The 21,129-nt window shown below is 48.7% G+C and overlaps 10 protein-coding genes across 10 annotated transcripts; 4 read left to right on the top strand and 6 right to left on the bottom strand.

The window, feature by feature from the left end:
• Positions 1-581: 581 nt before the first annotated feature.
• Positions 582-2,964, bottom strand: N7517_003117 (uncharacterized protein; the record flags this gene model as incomplete). The annotated part of the gene is made up of 2 exons (XM_056720847.1): positions 582-2,478; positions 2,570-2,964. The coding sequence occupies 2 exons, from the start codon at positions 2,962-2,964 to the stop codon at positions 582-584; spliced, it is 2,292 nt and encodes a 763-aa protein (XP_056584982.1).
• Positions 2,965-4,813: 1,849 nt separating this feature from the next.
• Positions 4,814-5,786, top strand: N7517_003116 (uncharacterized protein; the record flags this gene model as incomplete). The annotated part of the gene is made up of 3 exons (XM_056720846.1): positions 4,814-4,873; positions 4,926-5,018; positions 5,070-5,786. 3 exons carry the CDS (start codon positions 4,814-4,816, stop codon positions 5,784-5,786), a joined length of 870 nt encoding a protein of 289 aa, XP_056584981.1.
• Positions 5,787-5,840: 54 nt separating this feature from the next.
• Positions 5,841-6,281, bottom strand: N7517_003115 (cupin domain-containing protein; the record flags this gene model as incomplete). Its single annotated transcript, XM_056720845.1, has 1 exon — positions 5,841-6,281. One exon carries the CDS (start codon positions 6,279-6,281, stop codon positions 5,841-5,843), a length of 441 nt encoding a protein of 146 aa, XP_056584980.1.
• Positions 6,282-7,198: 917 nt separating this feature from the next.
• On the top strand, positions 7,199-7,450 carry N7517_003114 (uncharacterized protein; the record flags this gene model as incomplete). Its single annotated transcript, XM_056720844.1, has 1 exon — positions 7,199-7,450. One exon carries the CDS (start codon positions 7,199-7,201, stop codon positions 7,448-7,450), a length of 252 nt encoding a protein of 83 aa, XP_056584979.1.
• Positions 7,451-7,666: 216 nt separating this feature from the next.
• On the bottom strand, positions 7,667-7,921 carry N7517_003113 (C2 calcium/lipid-binding domain CaLB; the record flags this gene model as incomplete). The annotated part of the gene is made up of 1 exon (XM_056720843.1): positions 7,667-7,921. The coding sequence occupies one exon, from the start codon at positions 7,919-7,921 to the stop codon at positions 7,667-7,669; it is 255 nt and encodes an 84-aa protein (XP_056584978.1).
• Positions 7,922-9,101: 1,180 nt separating this feature from the next.
• schA (serine/threonine protein kinase SCH9) lies at positions 9,102-10,656 on the bottom strand (the record flags this gene model as incomplete). The annotated part of the gene is made up of 2 exons (XM_056720842.1): positions 9,102-10,356; positions 10,604-10,656. The coding sequence occupies 2 exons, from the start codon at positions 10,654-10,656 to the stop codon at positions 9,102-9,104; spliced, it is 1,308 nt and encodes a 435-aa protein (XP_056584977.1).
• Positions 10,657-13,118: 2,462 nt separating this feature from the next.
• N7517_003111 (chromatin structure-remodeling complex subunit RSC7) lies at positions 13,119-15,127 on the top strand (the record flags this gene model as incomplete). The annotated part of the gene is made up of 3 exons (XM_056720841.1): positions 13,119-13,167; positions 13,280-14,456; positions 14,515-15,127. 3 exons carry the CDS (start codon positions 13,119-13,121, stop codon positions 15,125-15,127), a joined length of 1,839 nt encoding a protein of 612 aa, XP_056584976.1.
• A 1,214-nt stretch (positions 15,128-16,341) lies between these two features.
• On the bottom strand, positions 16,342-17,259 carry N7517_003110 (ESCRT-III subunit protein SNF7; the record flags this gene model as incomplete). Its single annotated transcript, XM_056720840.1, has 4 exons — positions 16,342-16,418; positions 16,477-16,685; positions 16,784-16,988; positions 17,082-17,259. 4 exons carry the CDS (start codon positions 17,257-17,259, stop codon positions 16,342-16,344), a joined length of 669 nt encoding a protein of 222 aa, XP_056584975.1.
• A 456-nt stretch (positions 17,260-17,715) lies between these two features.
• On the top strand, positions 17,716-18,297 carry N7517_003109 (nuclear telomere cap complex subunit Ten1; the record flags this gene model as incomplete). Its single annotated transcript, XM_056720839.1, has 2 exons — positions 17,716-17,830; positions 17,919-18,297. The coding sequence occupies exons 1-2, from the start codon at positions 17,745-17,747 to the stop codon at positions 18,295-18,297; spliced, it is 465 nt and encodes a 154-aa protein (XP_056584974.1). The 5' UTR covers positions 17,716-17,744.
• A 178-nt stretch (positions 18,298-18,475) lies between these two features.
• N7517_003108 (MFS transporter) lies at positions 18,476-20,373 on the bottom strand (the record flags this gene model as incomplete). The annotated part of the gene is made up of 4 exons (XM_056720838.1): positions 18,476-19,205; positions 19,267-19,543; positions 19,607-19,983; positions 20,042-20,373. The coding sequence occupies 4 exons, from the start codon at positions 20,371-20,373 to the stop codon at positions 18,476-18,478; spliced, it is 1,716 nt and encodes a 571-aa protein (XP_056584973.1).
• Positions 20,374-21,129: the final 756 nt, after the last annotated feature.

Below are 21,129 nucleotides of genomic sequence, written 5' to 3'. Positions count from 1 at the left end.
AGTTGACATTCGCTTATCGGTCCGATTTAGCCCGGGATGAGTCATCGTCTATACTGCCTCGAGGCACCGCTGTTGATAGGTGCCACATCGTCCAGGTGTCCAAGTGACTAACTAACTATAACTACAACCCGTAGACTGGCTGTAGGACTATCTTTACATAAGAAGGATAATGAGTCATGTCAAATGCTGTTCGGTTATTATATACTATGAGGCCAATGCTGTACAAATATGATACAGAGAGTACGCAGACTCAAATAAAACAGAAAGAAGAACACTGCACATTAACCTTCCACCGCAGCGCCAATAATGATACAACAATGAAAGATAATTCGAATGGCTAAGAGCCAAAGCACATCAAATCATTATGCAACGCCATCTCCGTCCATCTGACACAGAAGCGTGTTTCATGAACCTGTACAATGAGATAAGAACCAGCGAATCGGACGATCGAAACGAGATGAAGAAATGAACAGAAAAGGATATAAGAAAAAGAGAATCTAACAAGTGTGGGGTATATGGCAGGGTATGTAGGCAAGAAATAGAAGGAGAGAAAAGAAAGATCGGAGAGTAGAAAGAATGGGTTAGAAAAGTTGTTTAACGTCGACGAGTTCTGAGTTGCTCGGACGATCACGCTCCATATGGAACCACCAGTCCCGGCCCATTTTGTGGTTCCAGGTTCCAGTGCAGGTATCCTTGTCCCAAGGCAAGGCCGAGCCCATTACACTGCTTATAGGCGTGATTGGTGTGGTGGGTGTCGTTGGCGACGTACCCATCACAGACCGCCCACTCAAGCTTCCCCAGCCAAACCTGGAAATGGTGGATGCAGGCGACATGGGCTCCTCGGGAGGTGGGATAGAAGGGCTTCCGCTACCGAAGCAGTTGACGCCTACTCCGGCAGCATATGACAGTGACTGGTTCGAGGCTAGCAGTTGCTTCCACCCAATCAAGCCACCGTCTAACTCCTGGCCGGTGATATCAGGACGGAGGACGAAGTGAGGAATCGATGCATTTGTTGCCGGATCCCGGAAACCAGTACGGCCCATCAAGGTTGGCATGCGGAACTCGTAGACCGTTTTGGGGCCTCTGTGGTCATTGTCCTCGTGTTTGAACCGCTCACAGGCAGCCCAGATCCCGTAGTCGTCCATTTCCTGGTCGGGCTCTTCCTCGAATTGGGAATTCTGCGCGTTGTCCGGCACATACTCGTCCGAGTAATCCTGGATCAGAACCCGCATGCCGGCCTCGGTGTCCTTGGCGGCCATGTCGATGAACGTCTGGGCACGGATTCGAGCCGAAGTCAGGTTGTTCCCCGCTGGAAGAGCGAGCGGTCGAGTATTCACGGAGCCGTGGGAGCTGCGAGGCAAGCTGTACCGGTCTGGTCGGAGTAAGGCTTGACCCTTTAATATAGGCCGGCAGACAGCCTGGAGCGCACCTGGGGGCTCCACGTCGGAGGGTGCACGGAGAGCTTCCAATTGAGGGAAACCAGCGGAGATGATGCTTTGGGCAAGGTGATAGTTGGGGGTATTGGAGGGTTTTGTGGATTTCTGGAAAGGGAGGGTATCAAGTTGGGTAAGGGCTGTGTCTGGATCTGGACATGCCACATCCCAATGGAGATATTTTAGAGTCGATGAGGCCAGGATAGGCTGGAAGATCATATGCTCGTTCGGCAAAGCTGGGCACTTTTCGGTCTGGACTATCTTGAACCGTTCAAGCTGTCGTAGTGACGCGAGAATTTTGGAAATGACTAGCAATGACTCGATGTTCTGCTCGACCAAGACGAGCGTCTTGAGGGAGAGTGATTCAGGTCGTGTCGTATACTGCGAGAGACCAGCGTCTGTAACCCCGGCCAGGTTCTCCAACCTTAATGACTCCAATGGCGGCAGACACATCAATGTGCTATTGTCGAAGGAGTCTTTATTGAAGGAGGTGATGCAAAGGTTGCGCAACGAGGGAAGAAGATTAAACATACGTAGGGAGATACTAGGCTCCAGCGCGCCATTTCCATTCAATCCATAAAGCATTAGTGTCTCCAGACTTGTCCACGAGGTGTGGTAATCCAGAAACTCGAACATTTGGGAGGGACCAAGGCTCCCAGGACAGGAGTCGTCGCGCGGTGACAGTTCCGATGCTTGTGCGGCCTCGCCCAAAACCCAAGTGTGCTCTTTAAGCTTTTTGCGGGTCGACAAAGCATGGGTCAGACGATCGAATTCATGGTGATACGGGATGGACAAGCCCAACAGGCGCTCCAAATTTGGGCATACCATGACCACGGACGCTACCAGGTCTCGATACTCCTGCCACGGCGTGCCTTGCTTCATCGTGGTAAAGAGCAAATCTAATTGAGGTACCCGTAGTTCGTATACAAGGTTGGCCAGCAACTTTCGTTCACGGAGAGTCCGTCTCAGGAGCTTCAGGCGACTCCCTCTCTTCAAACGATATTTCTTGAGTTGGGCCGGGGAATCATTTCCGACAATGTGTATACTGTGGTATCTAGTATAGCATGTTCAGTCAGCAAACAATCCTGGTTTTCTGCCCTTGAATTAATCCAGGTGAGGCTGGACTCAAAACTCACAGAGGACCTCTAACCGCCTTTTCCCAAGACCGACAGGTCAAGGATAAGGCGTGTAAATCTCGTTGAAAACACGTGGTACATCCTGCCTGGTGCTGCCCTTTGTGTAACCCCTCTAAATGGTGGATTATCACTTTGTAGACCTCGTGTGGTACTCGGCGTTGGATCGGTTCCGCTAACTTGGGGAAAGAATTGACCGAGTCGGATTGGCGGTAAGATGAGGATGGGGAAGATGGGGAGTATGTGGTAGGCGCGGTTGAGGCGCTATAGTTGGTTCTGTAGGAAGATATCGAGGAGGTTCGGGAAGCATTTGAATGTACGGAATAGTCGGCATGATTCTCAGGGATTGAATTGTGAGATACCGCAGGGGTCTCCGTTCTAGTGGCGACAACACTCATTGTGAAATTGCTCTGGCATCGGAGCAAACGCGAGACAGAAAAAAGCAAACACTTCCCAATAGGGTGGAGGGGTTCGGGAATGTAGGGAGATCGGAAAATGGCGTAATATATGACGATCAGCAGATTCCATATAAAGTCACACGCGTATTAAGCAATCCAAGAAAGGGTGAAGAGAAAGAGTAAGAATATGAAGTAGGAATATCTGGAAACAGGACCAGAACTATGTAGAACTAGCACGTTTGGAAAAGGGAGAGAAAGGAAAAAGAAAAGACAATGGCAGTCGATCTCCCCCACATCAGGAATGATTTGAAGGTCGTGGACCTTTACTGTAAGCCGTGCATAAGTGAAGAGCGGAGACGGGAAGGGGCGGTTCAGGGGTTGCCTATAATTTTTGCTATATCCGCCGGATATATAGAGAATTGTAGTTGTATTTGTATATACAAATAACCTGTAGACTTGTAGTATTTGAATCTATATATGTACATATATATTCTCCAATATCCCTACAATGCATCCATATAAGATGAATATCAAAATGTATCCGAGTGTCAAGGGTTCGTCCTGACCACGCTATTACCCATTTAGGTTTAACCCCAGTGGATCATAGTCGTTTTTACCCCTTTTCATTTTCTTTGTCTTTGCTTTTTGACGATGTTATATTATTATCTCTCTTTTAAGTTGATTTAGATTGTTAGTACAGTAAGTTGTTTCAGTTTATAGTAAATAGTATATAATATCCCCTTTTATATCCAAACGGCCCATGCGCATATCATCCTGCAGGCCAATGAAATAGGCAATTGGACGGCTCAGCCCTGAACGCTTTTCTTACATTTGACTTTGGACAAAGTACTCCGTCTGCGCGTCACTGCATGGCATAGGATCGACATATGTATCACTATTGACAATATCAACCTTCTCCGTTCCGAATACAACCTACAGTATAATATATAGTCTAAAGTGTACCTATTATTAAATTATTGAATAATAAACCGAGAAAAACATGACTCGAGTAGACTAAGATCCCTCCAGGGCTAGCAACACTTTCCCAGATCTAGCGAGATCGGCGAATAGACTACTCCATGCAAAAAAAAAAAAAAACTCAACGCGTAGTACAGAGTAGTCCGTCCACATCATTCCCCTTGACATACTATGATATATATGGGCCACCAGCGGAACTCTCAGGTACATCTCAATCCACTCTAACAGATCGAAACGTGGAAGAGAATCACAACTAAAATTACGATCTGGTGGAGACGCACTGAGGGTCCAATTCCAGTACTGCGGCCAATTGCGCCATTGGATCTCGTTATGCGACGACCAGGGCTTGAAAGTGCCGCTTTGGGGGCGTTCCTGAGGACTTAAAATTCCATTTGGAAGGTCCACTTGTCCACGTACCTGCATTCAATTGAGACGAGAACCAAAAACACCATCAGTGTACTAAAGGAGGAAGTCCCTGGAAATGTCCTTCCCGATCGCCAGCTATCACAAAAAAAAACGTCGAGTTTTGCTAAAACTAAAACAAACTAAATTGCAAAAAGCCATCTGACCCCAGGGACAGGACTGCGGGATATGAGAACTCGACCATCCATGGATACCATCATTCATCCTATCAAATGAACCAAACGATGAGATATGGATCTAGTTTCAATGGCCTAGATATGAGGCATCTGCGCTCAGAGAAGCAAAATTGGATGTGGCTGCTTTTAACGCAAACAAAAGTTCCTTCACATGTTCCCCAGGTCTAGTCTTCCCGCTTGTTTGTTTTTGTTCCAACTCCTTTCCCTCCCCTCTTCCTGAAACTCCCGAGGCTAAGAAAAGAAATGCCCTAAATCAAGAACAAAACTACAGAATGGTAGATGAAACTGACATCGTGCCATTTGGCTTTTTGCCTTTTGACTACCATGTTATGGTAGGTCATCCGCCAAACGTAGAAAGAGACTACTAAAATCGATCATTAACAGGCAACATGGGATCCCAATTCTCCTTTTTCAAAGAAACAACAGCATCGTGTTCTTGTTGAGTCTTGGCTCCGGCTTGGCAAACACGGCCGCAATGTAACATTAGCCCCCTCTCTTAGGCCCGTAGAAATACTAATGGAGAAATAGAAATACCCAGCAGGGGACGACCCCCCAGATGAATTCCCTCTACATGTACCTCAAGACCTCATGACTGAAGAGGAGCGAGCCTTAGATGGTCAAATATCGAGAGTTTTCTGGATCCGGACGTGGTACGGACAGAAAGATGACAAGGCAAGCCAAGATGCTGCCGATGTTGCATACAGCCGGCTCCGCATTATGGTGATGCAGGATGGCGATCCGAATGTAACGAACTCATGTCTAGAAGAAGAGTGTATCTTTGAGAGCAAGGAAGAATTCGGTCCTGATATTATTACCACGCCTGAAGGAGATACGAATCCTGATTTCGAGGACGGAATCGCCCGTGGAACGCCAGGCTCTGTACCATCGTATCTAATCACGGCACTTATGCACTATCCGGATACATTTGAAGGCTTATCACGTCGTGAGTGGCACTGGCCTCATATATCAGACGAAACACTACCCGATCTGGAAAAATGGCAGGATCTGATGATTGTGGTCGCGGATCGCAAGGCATGTGAGGAGGGCTGGGTATTATTCCTAGCCGTGAATCACCATGGGAAGATTTTACCATTCAGAGCGCGTGAGAGGGCATCCTGGACGGAGCAGATGATTGCGAACTACCTAGATGGGCAGAAGTTGGACGAGAACACTTCGGACTCTGATAAGGAGATGGAATTTTATCTGCGTGGGGGTAGTGGTTGGGATCCAGATAGTGTCCCTTGAATTTCCTTAGTACTCTATGTACTTTAGTATCTGCCATAAAACAACCTCTCGCCCTCACAGCTTCGCCTTCTTCATCCCCTTCCCTTCCCCCTCATCCCCCGTAAACCGATAAACGACATCCCCAAAACTCCCCGTAGGAAAAACGTAAAACCACCTCAAGTCCACAGTCCCGGTATTAACAATCCCATGCTCAGCATCTGAAGGAATGAACACCGTACCCCCAGCTCGCACTCTACTCGAAACCCCGTCGATGGTCACATCGCCCTCACCCTCGAGGATATGATATATCTCAGTTTGTGTGTGGCGGTGCGCGCACAAATGGCCTGACGCTGGCGGGCATGTTGCTATTCCTGCGCAGAGGTCTGTGGACTCGGTTTGCGGGGATGAAATTAAGGTGTGCCAGGATACATCGCCGTGATTTGGGGTTGAAAATGTTTCTGGCGGTGTTGTTTGCGTGTAGGCTGAAGGGAGGATTGTTGGTTTTGGATTGGTCATTTTGGATTAGATATGGATAGTTGGGGAGAAGCTGAAACCCCGAGGGGGGGGTTATAGTAAATTTCCTGGGTTGGGTTGCGCCTTCCTATCTAGATGTGTAGGCCTAAAATAGAAGGAGGTGACAGATGTAGAAGGAGCGCCCTCGGAGGTTGTCGAGGAGAAATTTTCTTAAAAGAGAAAGGCGGTCCTGCCTAACATGATCTAGGCTTAAGGCTGCGTGGACAGCAGATGACGGGATAAGAGAGGAATCGCACAAATCTGAGTTTAGGTCATCATTGGTTGACAGTCCCCATGTTAACATGTGCCTATTCTATGTACCAAGATGAGGTACAAAGCATCGGACGAGAGGAACCCAAACAGGACAGTAAATGACATGCTACGGAGTACGGGAAGCATTGTCAAGAGAGCCTCGGAAGTAGTAAAGGGTTCCACCGCAATAATGGATGGATTGAATGGAAGAGTCTGATATTCGACTAGAATAGCACATCCGTCCTCCCCGGTGCAAATGCAGATCGAGCCCCGTGAGATGCCGATGCCAGTCTTAACGCCATGAAAATGGAACTGGAATGAAACCTTCTGCTACGACTCGGTTGTCCTCGAATCTGGGTAGCTTCAATCAAACCTGGATATGCAAAAAAAAAAAGAAAAGCCCGCGAGGAAAGATCCCTCTAATTACCACCGTACTGTGTTGGAACAGGAAACTCCGCGAAGAGAGAAAGCAAATATAGAAGCAGGAGAGAAGACCGGAGGAAAGACCCAAGAGAAAAGAGCAGGTATCAAAATTCAGGACATCAATCCCAGAGGATAGAGAATAAAGTTATCAACACTGCGCCGGAGACAGGATAGAAGACAAAGACAAAGAGAGCTCGCTTTGACTAACCGCCCCAGAACATGATGACTGACAATAAAGGTGCACAATGAAAATTACCCAAACCCAACTCCACCAAACACGCAAGAGTCCCCCGGGGCTTCCTCAGAAACGGGACGTGAAGAAACTGACCGAAACCCCGGGGGAGGGGGTATGTGACTGGGAACTGGCTGACGAAAGGAACGAGAGAGTCCTAACCATGACGAATAGCGAGGCTCAATATTGGTATCAGGACCACGATCAGAGAATGATCGCCGTCTCGACTGCATTCGACAGAACAGGGAACAGACTGAAAGGATAAAGGAAAGGAAGTGGGGGCAAACTCTGCTGAAACACCACCGTGAGTGAGAAAACGGGAATCAGAAAACAAGGCGAAGGCAAATGGAAATGGAAACCCATATTTGCGGGTTGGATGTGATGCAATCCAAGGGCATGTACAAGACAAGACAAGAAACAACAATGTATGCCAGATCGAGACTCCATGATCATGCAATAGGTGAAAAAAAAGAAAACGTAATCACATGTCAAAGGTATCATCAACGTTGAAAATCCCGGGTTCCGTGCCGTCATGCGTCTTCTGGACGCCTGCCATGCGCTGGTCGCCCGAGTTGCACGACCGGTGGCCTCGTTGCCAGTGATTGTCGTGCATAGAGTCTTCTTCCATATGGTCGCTCTCGTCCATAAGGTGGTGGTCGATAGAGCTCTCATTCACGAACGTAAATCCCTTGAAATTGGCTTGCATACCGGGCGACAAGGGCGTAGAGGCTGGCATGAGGCCGTTGGCGAGGTTTGCGGCGCGGAGATTGAGCGAGTTGTTCAGGTCCATGGCGTTTGTGAATTCGGGATCAAAGTTCGATGTGTCGGTTTCAGACTGCAGCTGCGGTTTGAACGGAGGAATCACTTGCTTGCGGCACAGTGTCTCCCAGTTGATGTCGTGGAAGAATGGGTGTGCCATGAGCTCCTTAGCATCGCCGTTGGCGCCCAGTCGATGCTTGGGATTTCGGTTGAGCAAACCCTTAACGAAGTTTCTTCCCTCGGTGCTAAGCGCATCACGGGGGAATCGGACTTTACCGAATGCGATATTCTTGTACATCTGCTGAGTGTCCTCGGCATAGAACGGACTCCAACCACAGCACATCTCAAAGACCAAAACACCCAGGGACCAGAAGTCGACCATCTTTGTATAACCTTGCTCATCGAGCAATACTTCCGGGGCTAGATATTCGGTGGTACCACAAAAGGTATTGGTGGTGTCGTTTTGCGACAGGTTTGCCTTGGATAGACCGAAATCGCAGAGCGCAATGTGACCGTTGGCATCCAACAGAATGTTCTCCGGTTTGAGATCCCGATATACGATGTCGTGGTCGTGCAGATGTTGCAGAGCCAGAATCAACTCAGCAATGTAGAACTTCGCCCGAGCCTCCTGGAACCGACCCTCACGCTGCAAGTGCCAGAATAATTCGCCGCCCGACATATAATCCGTAACCAGGTATAGGTCTGTTGGAGTTTGGAAGGAGAACTTCAATCCAACAATAAACGGAGACGCCGTCATCGCGGTGCGCACTAGGATATTACGCTCTCCGAGCGTGTGAATCACCTCCTTCTTCTGAATGATGACCTTCTTCGAGAGAACCTTCATGGCATAGATACGCTGTGTGTCCTTCTTCTTGACCTGATAGACCTGACCGAAAGTTCCTTTGCCGATAAGTTTGAGGACGAGGAAGTCATTCGGTCCGACCTGCTTTCGATCTGTCTTTTCGAACTTCATGTCGAGGTGAATTTCTCCAGAGACTTGGTTGTCGCCGGCACCGCGCGCGACTAAGGGGAACCAGCCTTCTAGTCGGCTGTGGTCTTCCTTGAGGTTGATGCAGAGGCGTACGTGACCTAAGAAAGCTTCTTGGTTGTTGCGGTCATACACTGTGACATCAAGTTCCGACTGATCTCCCATAACATCACTTAACAAAACATGTTAGTGAGTGATCCAAGTTAAAGAGCTGGGTTGGGGTAACATACAAGGTGGCCTCGTGATTCCAGTGCGGGTCGGTCACGGGCGTCCGCCCCTTGTGATCACCCTCAACAGCACTGTTGTGAGAGCTGGATCGGGTCTTCAAAGGAATGGCCATAGGCCGACCAGCAGCCTCCTCGGCATCTGACTCCAGCTGGCGCCGTTTCTTTTCCTCCTCGCCGTCACGAGCACCTTTGGAGATGTACTCATTCCATTCGAATACACACACCACATACGGATCGAAACTTGGCCGCAATCCTCGACCATCCGTGATCTTCACAAACAATTTGCCATTGATCGGGCCTGTGGGCGCACCGTTAGCCGGGGATGTTGATGTTGCAGCAGGCGTAGGCGCAGTCTCAGGCTGGGACTGGGATGGGAATGCTTCATCGAGTTTCATGGTGATCTCGTCCGTGGAGGTTTCGATGTCCGGCTTTGACTCCGACTGTGGAGTCTCTTGCGGGCTCTCTTGCGGGGTCGAAGTGGCGGCCTTTTCCTGGGCGGCTGGGACCTCGTTGGACATGGCCCGGGGGGTAAGAGGTGGGGTATTCTTAAGACGCGACCCATCGGGCGCGTGTTCAGTTAGCTTGGCTACGTTCTCAGAAGATACTAAGACATGCGGTTTCTCATGGTCGAGGAGGGGAGCTTCAGTCAAGGAAAAGGCAACAGGAGGTAGGGATGGAATAGAGAAGTGTGTGGCAAGAACGGGGTCATCGGAGACGCTGGATACTGGGAGGGAGGTTTGCCGGCGGGAAGGAGAGTCTTCTGGGGGAGTTTGTGTGGGTGAAATGAGGTAATTCTTCAGCGTTGTAAAGATAGAGGACACTCCTGGACTCGTCCCAAGTTCCATCTCATCTGACTCGTGCTGTAACAAAGAGTGTGGAGGGGTGGGCAGACTGGGGTGTTCATCCATCTTATCAGACCCATCTTCCTGCTCCATCATGACAAAAGACTCGGAGGAATCGGAGGAATGTTGGGTATGCGCATTTGATTGAAGGTCCTCAGAGGGTTTCGACAGACATGACCATAACCGCGGTAGACTCGCTTTATCACCGGAGAGAGAACCAACCTGGAAGTAGTTGTGCATAATGGAAGGCAGACGTTTGTCGGCCGGATCAGGTTCAGGTGTTGCGATTCCAGTCGGCGTAGGGGTAGAACCATTTGACCTGATCTGATCTAGGGTATCGTCTTCCAGTCCGGAGCTATTGAGACGGAAGATTAGCCAAATGAGTCCGATAAAATCTTCAATTCAAAGGTTGTAGGCAAATTCCGACAAGCTCCGATATGAAGGATAGAAAGAAAGGCATCCTCGAAAGGTGTTTCATGCAGGTTCAACCCCTAAGAAGAACAGACTGTAATGCAATGCGGTGTGAGGGGATCGTGGACCCTCTTTTTCCCTATCCAACCCCGCCTTTCTGGAAGGAATTCAAAAAAAAGAAGTTGACTCACTTCATTGTCTTCATGTCGTCGCCGTGCAACACGGGTCCACTCTGCGCAGCCATTGTGTTTCCATTCAATAAAATCGGAAAATGGGGAGAGTAGAGTGGGGGGGAAATTTCCAGGGAAAGTTGGAAAAAGGATTTTTTGATGAGCTAAGGGAGTTTGCGGGATGGATTTGAACCTGGATTTTCCCCAACAAGAAAATGATTCTGTTTTTATTTGAGAGAGAGAAAAAAAACGATAGATTTCTTTTTGAGATTTAGAAGTGGGAATTTCTTCGGTAATAGAAAAAAAAATCCACTTGAAAGATAAAAAAACTTTGAGAAAAAAAAAAAAAAAGGTCACTGATAGTCCATGGATGGATGTTTCTCGGGTATTATTAAGTCTCTGGAGATTCCAAGGTTATATCATAGAAGACATAAGATATACTCTTATAGAAGCTGACCTTCTAAAAAGGGCTGGACATTGTATTATTCCTTATTTCCTAAGAAATGAGAAATTATTATTAGAAATTAGAAATCAGAGATCAGAAAAAGATAAACGTCATGTGGGGGAATATGAGTGGCTAATAATCTTGGAATCTTCAATAGCCCTAGATATCAAGAGAATTGCCCGGGCACCTATTTCTTCTTTTCCCCTTATAATTTTACTAGAATGTGAAGAAATTAAAATTATTGTATTTTCAGGTGGAATGACATTAGGCTCCAACATGTGGCTATACCTCAAAAAAGAGGCTGAGAACTCTCAGCCCTTCTGGCTATTTTTCTCTCTTATCGCGCATATCTTTATCTCCACTTCTCACGTCTGACATCCGAGTACGGAGTACTCCGTACATGTTTCTTATATTCGGATAGTTTACGTCTATATACCTTGAGGGAGTACTTTATATAAATTTTAGAAACTCACTTTAAATGAAATAGAACTGTGAAACCTATAGATCGAGTCTCGGTCCCGAGATCGTGTCAGCCTTTCAGCTTTCAATATGGCCCGGGTCTAGCTCTCAGCTCCCCTTGCATCTGCATACCAGGTGAAATATGAGATATGCTGTGGTCGCATGGGTGCTTCAAGGCTGCCCTCCACATGCGTCATCGGGGCGCGGGCGTGAGGTCCCTCTGCGCTAACATGTGGCTCGGCGGATTTAAGACCCGCGTGAATGATGTACGTGCCACAGGAGCTTGCTGCGACTGTACAATATAATTGTAAGAAAAGCGCTAGAGAGCTATTGCCGATCTCCGGTTTAACCCCTCAGCTTGTATCCACGCCGTCAAATAGGTGGGGATAAAGAGGTGATCGGCATCTTCCTCAACCTTGAGTTTATGTACGAATAATATGCTATGGAAATATAGATCCAGAGCATTCAAGGATTATATCTCATTACCCTGGACTTGTACCATTAAAATGTGTTTCCATTTACTATGGGCTCGTGCAGTTCATACTCGATTCGGGAATCTCGACAGCCTTTCGAGGTATATAACCTACATCGATGTACAGCCGAAACCTGCATGATTTCAATGTGCATATTCCGTTATGCACAAGACCGAGTCCGAGTTCGGATTGAATTTGTAGGTCATCTGCACTGGGATATGATCTGCGGGCTTGTACTCCGTGCAACACAGTAAGCACATTTCTACTCATGTTTCTCAAGCTTCCCGTTGCCAGCAGAAATTATACATGATCACAAGTATATTCCCGGCGTTCTTATATTAACTATTTGGGTTTCCACAGTTGGTCGAAAAAAGGAGATATACTGCTAGTAAGGCCAATCTGTTGTCCACGAACAATGGTCCAAGCGGTGACTCGCTACCATGATTGAAACGTGCTCCTTGGTCCCAAGCAACTTTGCTACTGACCCGGTATCCGGTTTTGCTCAAGCCTCCTAGGGGGGTTCGAGTCAGGAGCTATCTCTCACATGTGATATTGGAGATTGGCTGCACAAAGAGAAAATGAGGTCAGTGGTTACACAAGGAATTAACCTATGCGTTTCGATGCAGTCTCGATGTTGGATGCAATTGACACCTAATGGCAATGTGATTCGAGAGAGAACGGTGTACTAAACACCGGTGAGTATTTATGGGGCTTTGTTAATATGTAGATCCTATAGATGAACTCATCTTGAGCATCGAATCCCCGCACTCTCTGACCAACTGGGGGGTAACACAAAGCCCGAGATGCTGTCCTAGGCAGGCAACCTATGATATCAATTTAATATGGGCATTTTGAGACGGCAATGGCGGTTGAGGGTCTAGTATTGGAAAAGAACGAATATCGAAAAAAAAAAAAAGGCAGAAGCAGGATGTTCGCCGATCAACAGCCGAGTAGATGTGCAGCCCGAAATGCTCCGTTGGAGTAAGGAAGATAATATGACATCATACAAGATATGCCCACCAGTTTGCATTGTTTGCACTATTGGGTTGTTTGCCGCGTTTGCAGCCTGTAGAGCGCCCCGGAAAAACCTCGGCCCTTCGCAAAACAGCTATTCCTCCCCATTTGCGCTTCCCCAGCATATCGACCAACCATCGACAAAATGCCACGAAAGCTAAGGGCGGCCGCCCAGGCGGCTGCAAAGTCGATAAGTGAGTTGATCCCAACGCTACATTGGCCCACACCTGCCCCAAGCACCCGTCTCTTCTACTATGCATCGACTTTCACCCTCCCCTTAGACGCGTTTGCGACTAACCAGCTTAGAAAATGTACCTTCAATTCCAGATGGGTCTGATGAAGAGATGCTCGACGCCCCTTCCTCTCAACCCTCCTCGCCTATAGCCGAAACAGAAGACTCCCCCGAGAAAGATCCCGACGTTGAAATTGACGTTCAACCTGAACTTGAACGCGAACCTGAGCCTGAACCTCAACCTGAACCTGAACGCGAACCTGAAGCCGAATCTAAAGCCGAAGGCGCCGAAGTTCAGGCTGCTGAAACACCTGCCACGCCCAAACCAGAGGAAAAATTGAGTGTTGCGACCCCCGCAGAAGACTCAATTCTTCCCGACACAGACAACACACCTTCCTACGGACCTGGCCGCCCATCACTTCCGCCTCGTGGCAAGCGTCGCATTGGTCGCCCACCCAAGAACCCTCGACCTGAATGGGATCCGGCCGACGGCGAGCAACCACTTCGAGTCACTACTCCAGTCAAGAGACGCCGCGGCCGGCCTGCTGCTAGCGGTGGACGTTGGGCACGCAACCGCGGCCCCTCCCATCTCACCCAGGTGCCCGTCGACAAGGAAGGAAACATGATGGATGTAATCAACGACGAAGTGTCGATTCCGCCCGACCCAATTGGCGCTACCAAGGTCGACGAGAATGGCCACCTGCAAGGCGGACGCGAGTATCGAGTCCGTACATTCAAGATCCTTGGTCGCGGAGACCGCCTCTACATGTTGTCGACTGAACCGGCTCGCTGTATTGGCTTCCGTGACTCCTACTTGTTCTTCCAGAAGCACAAGATGCTGTACAAGATTATCATTGATGATGACGCCAAGCGTGATTTGATTGAACGTGATCTCATCCCCCACTCTTACAAGGGACGAGCCATTGGTGTTGTCACCGCACGATCAGTGTTCCGCGAGTTCGGCGCAAAGATTATCGTTGGCGGCAAGAAGATCATCGACGACTATGACGAAGCTGCTGCTCGCGAGCGCGGCGATGTGGAGGGCGAGCTGGCCGTTCCGGAAGACAGATTGCCCGGACCTGGAGAAACTTACAATAGGAACCAGTACGTCGCCTGGCACGGCGCAAGCAGTGTTTATCATACAAACACGCCGGCGGTCCCGCTTGCTGGTGGAAAGCCAGTTGATACCAAAAAACGCCGTGTGCCAGTCACTGATGACAATTGGATGCTCGAGCACGCCCGTGCCGCAAGGTGAGTCTATATTTGGCAGTGAGCAACCAAATTGGACCTGTGAACTAATCCATTATAGCAACTTTAATTCAAAGCTAGCCGAAATGCGCCGTGCAAATCTGGGTGGTGTGTACGATGTCCACACAAATATTATGCAGCACCCGAAGATCATGCAGCCAACCCACGCCCGCTGGGAGCGCGTTTCCCCAGCTCCAGCATCCGCCCCGACCGAGTTGACGACTAACATGAACTCGTTGAACCTCTCCAACGGAGGCTCTCCTTCCGACCATGAGAATCAGACTTCCCACGAAACCCAAGAAGCGCACGAGGCTGCCACTGGTGAACCCTCTACCGAAAACTCCGCCACTACCTTTTCCCCTGTTCCCGCTCATATCCACGACCGCTATGTCATCCAGGACATCGTCTACGAATCCCCGCCATATTCAAACATGGGCATCCCGGGCCCTGACGGTGATGTGCACGATATTGGCCCCAACGGCCTGGTCAGCGTCGCCAACCCAGAGCATCCCGAGTTTATGACTCCAGAGATTCTCGAGTTGCTTCCGCCCGAGTGCAAGGAAGCTCTCATTGACGCTGCGGCCCAGGAGGTCGAATGGAAGTCCAAGTGGACTACCGAGACCAAGGATGGCGAGCGTACTCAGCCAACCAAGAGCTATGCCTGGTACCCGTAAATCCTGAAGTTGGTTCCTTTTTTCTTGAGATTCTTGCGTGTCGGCGAAATTTATGGGTTAGCATGGGCTGGGTGGCTGGACATGGCAGGCGAAAGCCGCTGGAGTTTTTTTTTTTTTTTCTTTCTGCTTCTGGGTCTGGGTCTGCTTTCGCTTTCTCGGCATATGCCTTGGATAGATCTTTGCCTATCTCCATGATGTATTAACTGGTTTTTTCTTTTTCGGTCTTCGAAGCTGAGTCTACCTGACGGCTTCGAGTGAAGGACTTTCAGATAATAATGAACCACCTTTTTTTCTACAAGAACTTATGCTCTTTTTGACTGGCCACGTCGTTTGCCTTGGACCAGCATGCTACTCTTTCCGGGACTTTCGTCGTAAATCCCTTCCTTTCCACAAACAGTCCCGAAAAAACATGTAATCTCATCTATCTCTTCTAGCCGCAGTATACTAATGAGCTACAACTCGAGCCATAAATGGACAACAGTATATAGTTAACCCCATATGTGGCCTAGGTCCTTGACTACGTAAGACTTCAGATAATCTGATTTATCTAGCTCAATATGATATTGGGGAAGTTATATGTAAGATGACCCTGCGATGTATTTCTTGGAAGCCTTTTTTTCAGATATATTTTCTTGGCGTCATGGTTAGAAGGATCATTTTTAGCTATAGAAGTTCCACTAGGAATGGGGATAATAGCACAGACTAGACTCGACGATGTACAACATACGAAGGCACGTACCGAGGACTTTTCTATGTATAACCAGGGATATCCCAAGCTGAAAATTCAAAATTAATGGCTTAGCTTACACGAATAAATAAAAGAACAACCGAAGTCATCTAAAACTCCATTTAAAAAAAAAAGCAAAAATAAACATGAACCCAAGAGATCGATGGAGTCGGCCTGAGAAAGGGTGTCGAGAGTAGAAACGTCAAAAAAAAGTCACAGAAGACAAAGACAGATCAGTGTAAGACCTCGGAAATACCTGGGCAAGGTCGGGTCATATGGAGGGAATGGTAGAAAGAACCGTGGAAGAGAGATGGAGGTAATGAAGAAGAGTAAGCGGGGCGTCAGCGAGAGCCAAAGGGAGGAAATGGCTTGATAAAACGGCCGGGTCATGCATGCAAGGGTAAAACAAAGAACAAGGAAGAGAAAAAGGGAAAGATCTCAACAGAAATGAGGCTGCATTGGTCGCGTGGCTGGAAGTAGGAGGCCGTCACATGGCCATTTCCGCGCGCAACTTTTCCAGCTCTGCTTCGTCGTCGTCTTCCTCTGCCTTGGCAGGGTGTTTGACTATAGACAAGTTAGTAAACGATATAGGTGATATCTGTGTATAGGACTCTGTTCTTACGAGCCGTATTCCCCACAGCTGGTAACCGGTCCAGTTGACTGCCCACCGGTACAGTGCCGGTGTGGAGCATCTTCGCATCCATGGCCTCCTGCTCCAAATTTTCCAATTCTTCATCGAGCTCTCCCTCGTCGGGCTGTTCGCCAATAGGGAAACTGGTAATGACGTTTCCGATCTCGGTGCTGAGCGCATGTTGATCTTGGAGTTCCTCCCTGCGAATTATCAGTATATGGCCATCGCGTAATATAACAAGAGCCACGATAGAGGCAATAGTATAGGGATGGACTCGGTGAGCCCCGCAGTAACGTACATCGTCTTGTCGACATCCTCGAGCTTCATTCCATTGTGGATCTTCTTCATAGCATCGCCGGCCTGCTTCATAGCAGACAAGGTCTCGTGGTTGATATTGGCGGCTTCGATGGAGTATACCTGCTGCTCGAGTTGCATAATCTGAGCTGTTGTCTGCTCGAGATTCTTCTCGTGGACCTTTTTCCGTCGGAGGGCATTTTTGGCGGCTATTCAACACAATAGGAGGGACAGATAGTTAGCCACCACCTGAAACTCTTGAATAGATGTTCTGCAACAATCTGCAAGATCCGCAACCATACCATTCTTATCTGTGTTAACGTTCTTCCGCGCCATAGTATCCTGTTCTGAGATCTGGGTCTCGAGATGCTTCTCGCGCTTTTGCAGCAGAGTCAGCTGCGCGCGCAGCTGTAGGATAGCGTCCTTGGGCGCATCCTTCCGTTTCTGAGCAGCGGCGGCCCCGCCAAACCAAGACCACATCGTGATATCGGTGTCTGTGTAACTGGAAACCGAACAGCGTAAATAAGCAGGATAAGCCCCGGTGGTCAGGTAATATGTCCAAAGGAGACCAGGCAGCGGCTGAAAATCCGGAGTGAGTGAGGAGTGGTGAGTAAATTGGTTGTTTTCTTTGCTGCAAGTCAGGTGGAGCGATAGGCTCCAGCTAAAGTCAGTGAGCTGACAGGCGAAGTAAGGGAAGTGCGTGTGAAAAATAAGCTCCGAATGACCAGTATGTTTAGAACACACGACTCGCCGAGAGTGCTTCCAAGGATAATGTCTGGATGAATGCAAAGTGGAGGGAGAGAGCCCGACTTTCCCCTCGCTGAGCCTATGACATACACGGTAAGGCTAGTCACGTGCGCCGACAAGACCTTTATGTTTGTGAGATTTGAATCTGCCTCTTTTATTCTTTTCTTTCAATCTTCACATTTTTACAATGCTGGGCATCTTCTTCAACTAGCGCAGAGATGAATGGGCCGCGTCCCTCGACTCGCGTGTTCCTCTCCGATCTCTCATCTCTACAGGCGGACTCGAAGATCCGCTTTCTTGGCTGGTGCGTCAGGCCCAGAGCAGAGAACAAAATAGTGTAAATTCGAAGACTTTCAATACTAACTATGATCTACGTTCTTGTGTACGCACAGTGTGACACATTATACCATCACCACTGGCCATTTGATACTGGAACACAACTATCCACGCAGCAAGATAGCTCCAAGCTCTGTATCTGTCGATATCAATGCCCTCCTTGAGGACCTGACCGCGGAAGAACTGCGCGTGGGAACATGGTTGAATGTCGTGGGCTATGTCAGAGAATCGGAGACGGTGCCACGACCATCTTCATTCTATTCGACTCCCGACGACGCGAGTCGGTCGAGTCAGAGACATTCTACGGTCCCCCCTCGTCCGGTGTATGTCGAGGCAATTATGGTCTTCCCGGCGGGAGCTATTGCTATCGGGGAGTATGAGCGAATCCTTTGCAATTCTCGGCGTGTCGAGCAGATGATACAGTTTGCCAACTGAGAGAACATCTGTAATGGCTCAAATGACTACATGGAACTTAAATCAACCCACGCATTAATGAAATGTCTCTGCATTAGATATTTTGCTATTTAATTACTTTTCGAGTACCTCAGATACAAGGCGACGGGTATCAAGACGTGAATCGAAACATCAGACAAAAGATTCGTAAAAAGCAACCCTAAACCACCTCTTCCGCCGTCTTCTCATCTGACTGATTCGCCTGCTGGAGCTGAAGCTGCCTCCTAGCCCGCTTCCCCTCCAACTTCATCTTCTCCTCCTGCATGCGCAGAATGAGGGGACTTCTCATGCGAATCTTATGCCCATACTTGTAAAACACAAAGGGAATCGGCACAATAACAACCTCCAACACCCCCAGCAGAGTGCCTGCCCAATTCGGCCCCAGACTGGCATACATAGAAGAGCCAGCAAGTGGGAGAACACCACCGAGAATACTCCGAATCACCGAGTTGCCCGCCAAAGCAGAAGCAGCATACATGCCGTAGCTGTGGGTCAGGTAGTTGGATGCATAGATGAAGACACCGGTATTTCCCGCACCGAACGGGATACCCGCGAGCAGGGGCACGATCCAGTGGATTGAGGCTGGGGAGCATGTCCATGCGAACCAGAGCTCACCGACGGGGATCATCGCTGCGCAGATACAGACAAACGAGACCATTGCTTCTGGGTATGGTTTACCGGTCTCGGGGTCTTTGGCGTGACTGTTGATCAACCGGCGGACTAAAGGTTCGCAGGCGATTGTGATAATGACGCCGATCCCGATGCCTAAGAAGGCGAGTCCGGACACGCCCAGTTGCCATCCGCGGATGTCTCGGAAGACGATTGGGTAGGCTACGAAGCATAGGTACAGGATTCCGTAGATGATTGCGATGTAGATGTTCCAGAAGATGCTGGAGAGAGTGTTAGTTTCATGTTTTGCGGGCGTGGAATGTATAAGTGTAAGGAGCCTACCAGATTGGCTCCGTGACTGCCATTACAAATGGCCGGCTGAGGTTCAGTTTGAGGACCTCAGGAAGGCTCGCCTTTTGATCGTAGCGACTCCACCAGCGGGACTCGCCACTCTCCTTGCGGAGTTTGGCTGCTTTCTTTTGGAGAAGGGTTGGTGCGTATGTTTCTTTAAGAATTATAGCAAAGACCAAAGCAACAGCGGAGAGTATGAGGGCGATCCAGCACATCCAGCGCCAGCCAAGATATTGAGTGACAAAACCTCCGATAACAGGACCGATGACTATATCCTGTTAGAAATGAACTATCAGAAAAAAAATAGAAGCGATAGAAGCGAAGGACAAACCTGGTCCATTGAGTGGTCCAAGACTCCAAACAGAAATCGCCAAAGCACGGTGCTCATCGTTCACCAAGTCAGCCACCATACCGGGCGCGGTAGAGATCATGACACTGCCAAAGAAAGCAGCAATAAAGCGAATGACGATCAGGGCCGTGACGGACTTTGCGAGCGCGCAGGGGATGATCAAGACTGTGAACACGGCTAGACAAATTACACAGACAGGTTTCCGCCCGTATACCTCGCTCAACGGGGCCATGAACATGGACCCGATGGCAAGACCAAACAGATAGAAGGTCAAGCCGAGGGTGACGATAGTCTGGGACTGGCCGAATTCCTCGGCGATCAATGTAAGTCCTGATGTATAAGAAGTTGAATACAACACGCTTCCGAATGTGTTAGCCAGAGAATATCGTGTGTTATAAACTAGAGATATAAACTTACACGATGAGAGTGTTCCATGACAGAAACACGATGCACATGGCCTTATACTTGAGGGTCCAGTTTTTGGGGTTATCAGGGTCATCGTCACCATCCCAATCGACCTCATAGTCGGGATCGGCGGTGGCATTAGTTGCGATTGTCGTCACTCGTTCCGACAGTGACATGTGCGAGGTTCGCGAGGCGCGAGCTGTCAATGTCTTTCCTAGTGCATCGCGGTCGGTATGTGTGTCTACCGTGGAAATAGACTCGATAGAGTCTGTATCCTGGGACACCCTCTCTGTATTTTCGGGCCATTTATCTTGGCCCTCCGAATTGGGACATTGGGCTGCCATCCCCAGAAGTTTGGAGGGTCTTTGAAACAGTGAACCAAGATTCGGGGAGCTAACTTGGGTGTATACCGGAGATCAAACGAGCAAGCTACTCCAGTGTGAGGGGCTGTGGTGAATAAAATAGGGGAAATAGGAGTAAAAGGTCTGCTTGCTGATCTTAGTTCCGAGATTAGGTTGTAGTAATGTAGTCAAGTATGTCGTTCTCGATTCCTCTATAGAGATAAGTTATCACGTATGCCTAAATCCCGAGACCGGGAGGTTTAAGTATCAACAGGCTCCTTCCAACTGATATAAATTACACGTCGAAGGTGTCGAAATCACTTGAAACTCGGAGTTTTCCAGGGTGGGGCCGAGAGCCTGTGATAAGCATACTTGACGAGAACGAGCTGGGCTTACAGGGCTTGAAAGGGCTTGCAGAGCTCGTAGGGCTGGAGCCAGAAGATGGAACATAAAGCATTCCCCTTGAGCGAAGCTATTATAGTCAATCAGATTCCCCTCTACGAACCCTTGGCATGATTTCCCCATGGGCAAAGAAGTGTCTCCATAAAACAGAAGTTATCTGTACCCAACTCTCCCCACATGGCTGAGGCCCGAAAAACATGTGGGTTCCAGCCTGGGCAGTGTGCCGGTTTGCCGAATACTTTAGGCCCGAGAGTGTATTGTATTTCTCATTAAAGGAGATGAAGTTTTCTCAAAGGGCTCTCCAGGGCTGGAACTTCTACTTATGTAACGAAATGTTCCGATTCCGGTCATATGTAC

The sequence above is a fragment of the Penicillium concentricum genome (assembly GCF_028827145.1).
Source record: "Penicillium concentricum strain IBT 3081 chromosome Unknown utg000001l_segment0_segment0, whole genome shotgun sequence".
NCBI classification, from domain to species: Eukaryota; Fungi; Ascomycota; class Eurotiomycetes; order Eurotiales; family Aspergillaceae; genus Penicillium; species Penicillium concentricum.
Note: the sequence above shows the minus strand (reverse complement) of the source record. Positions and strands in the feature narration are given on the sequence as shown.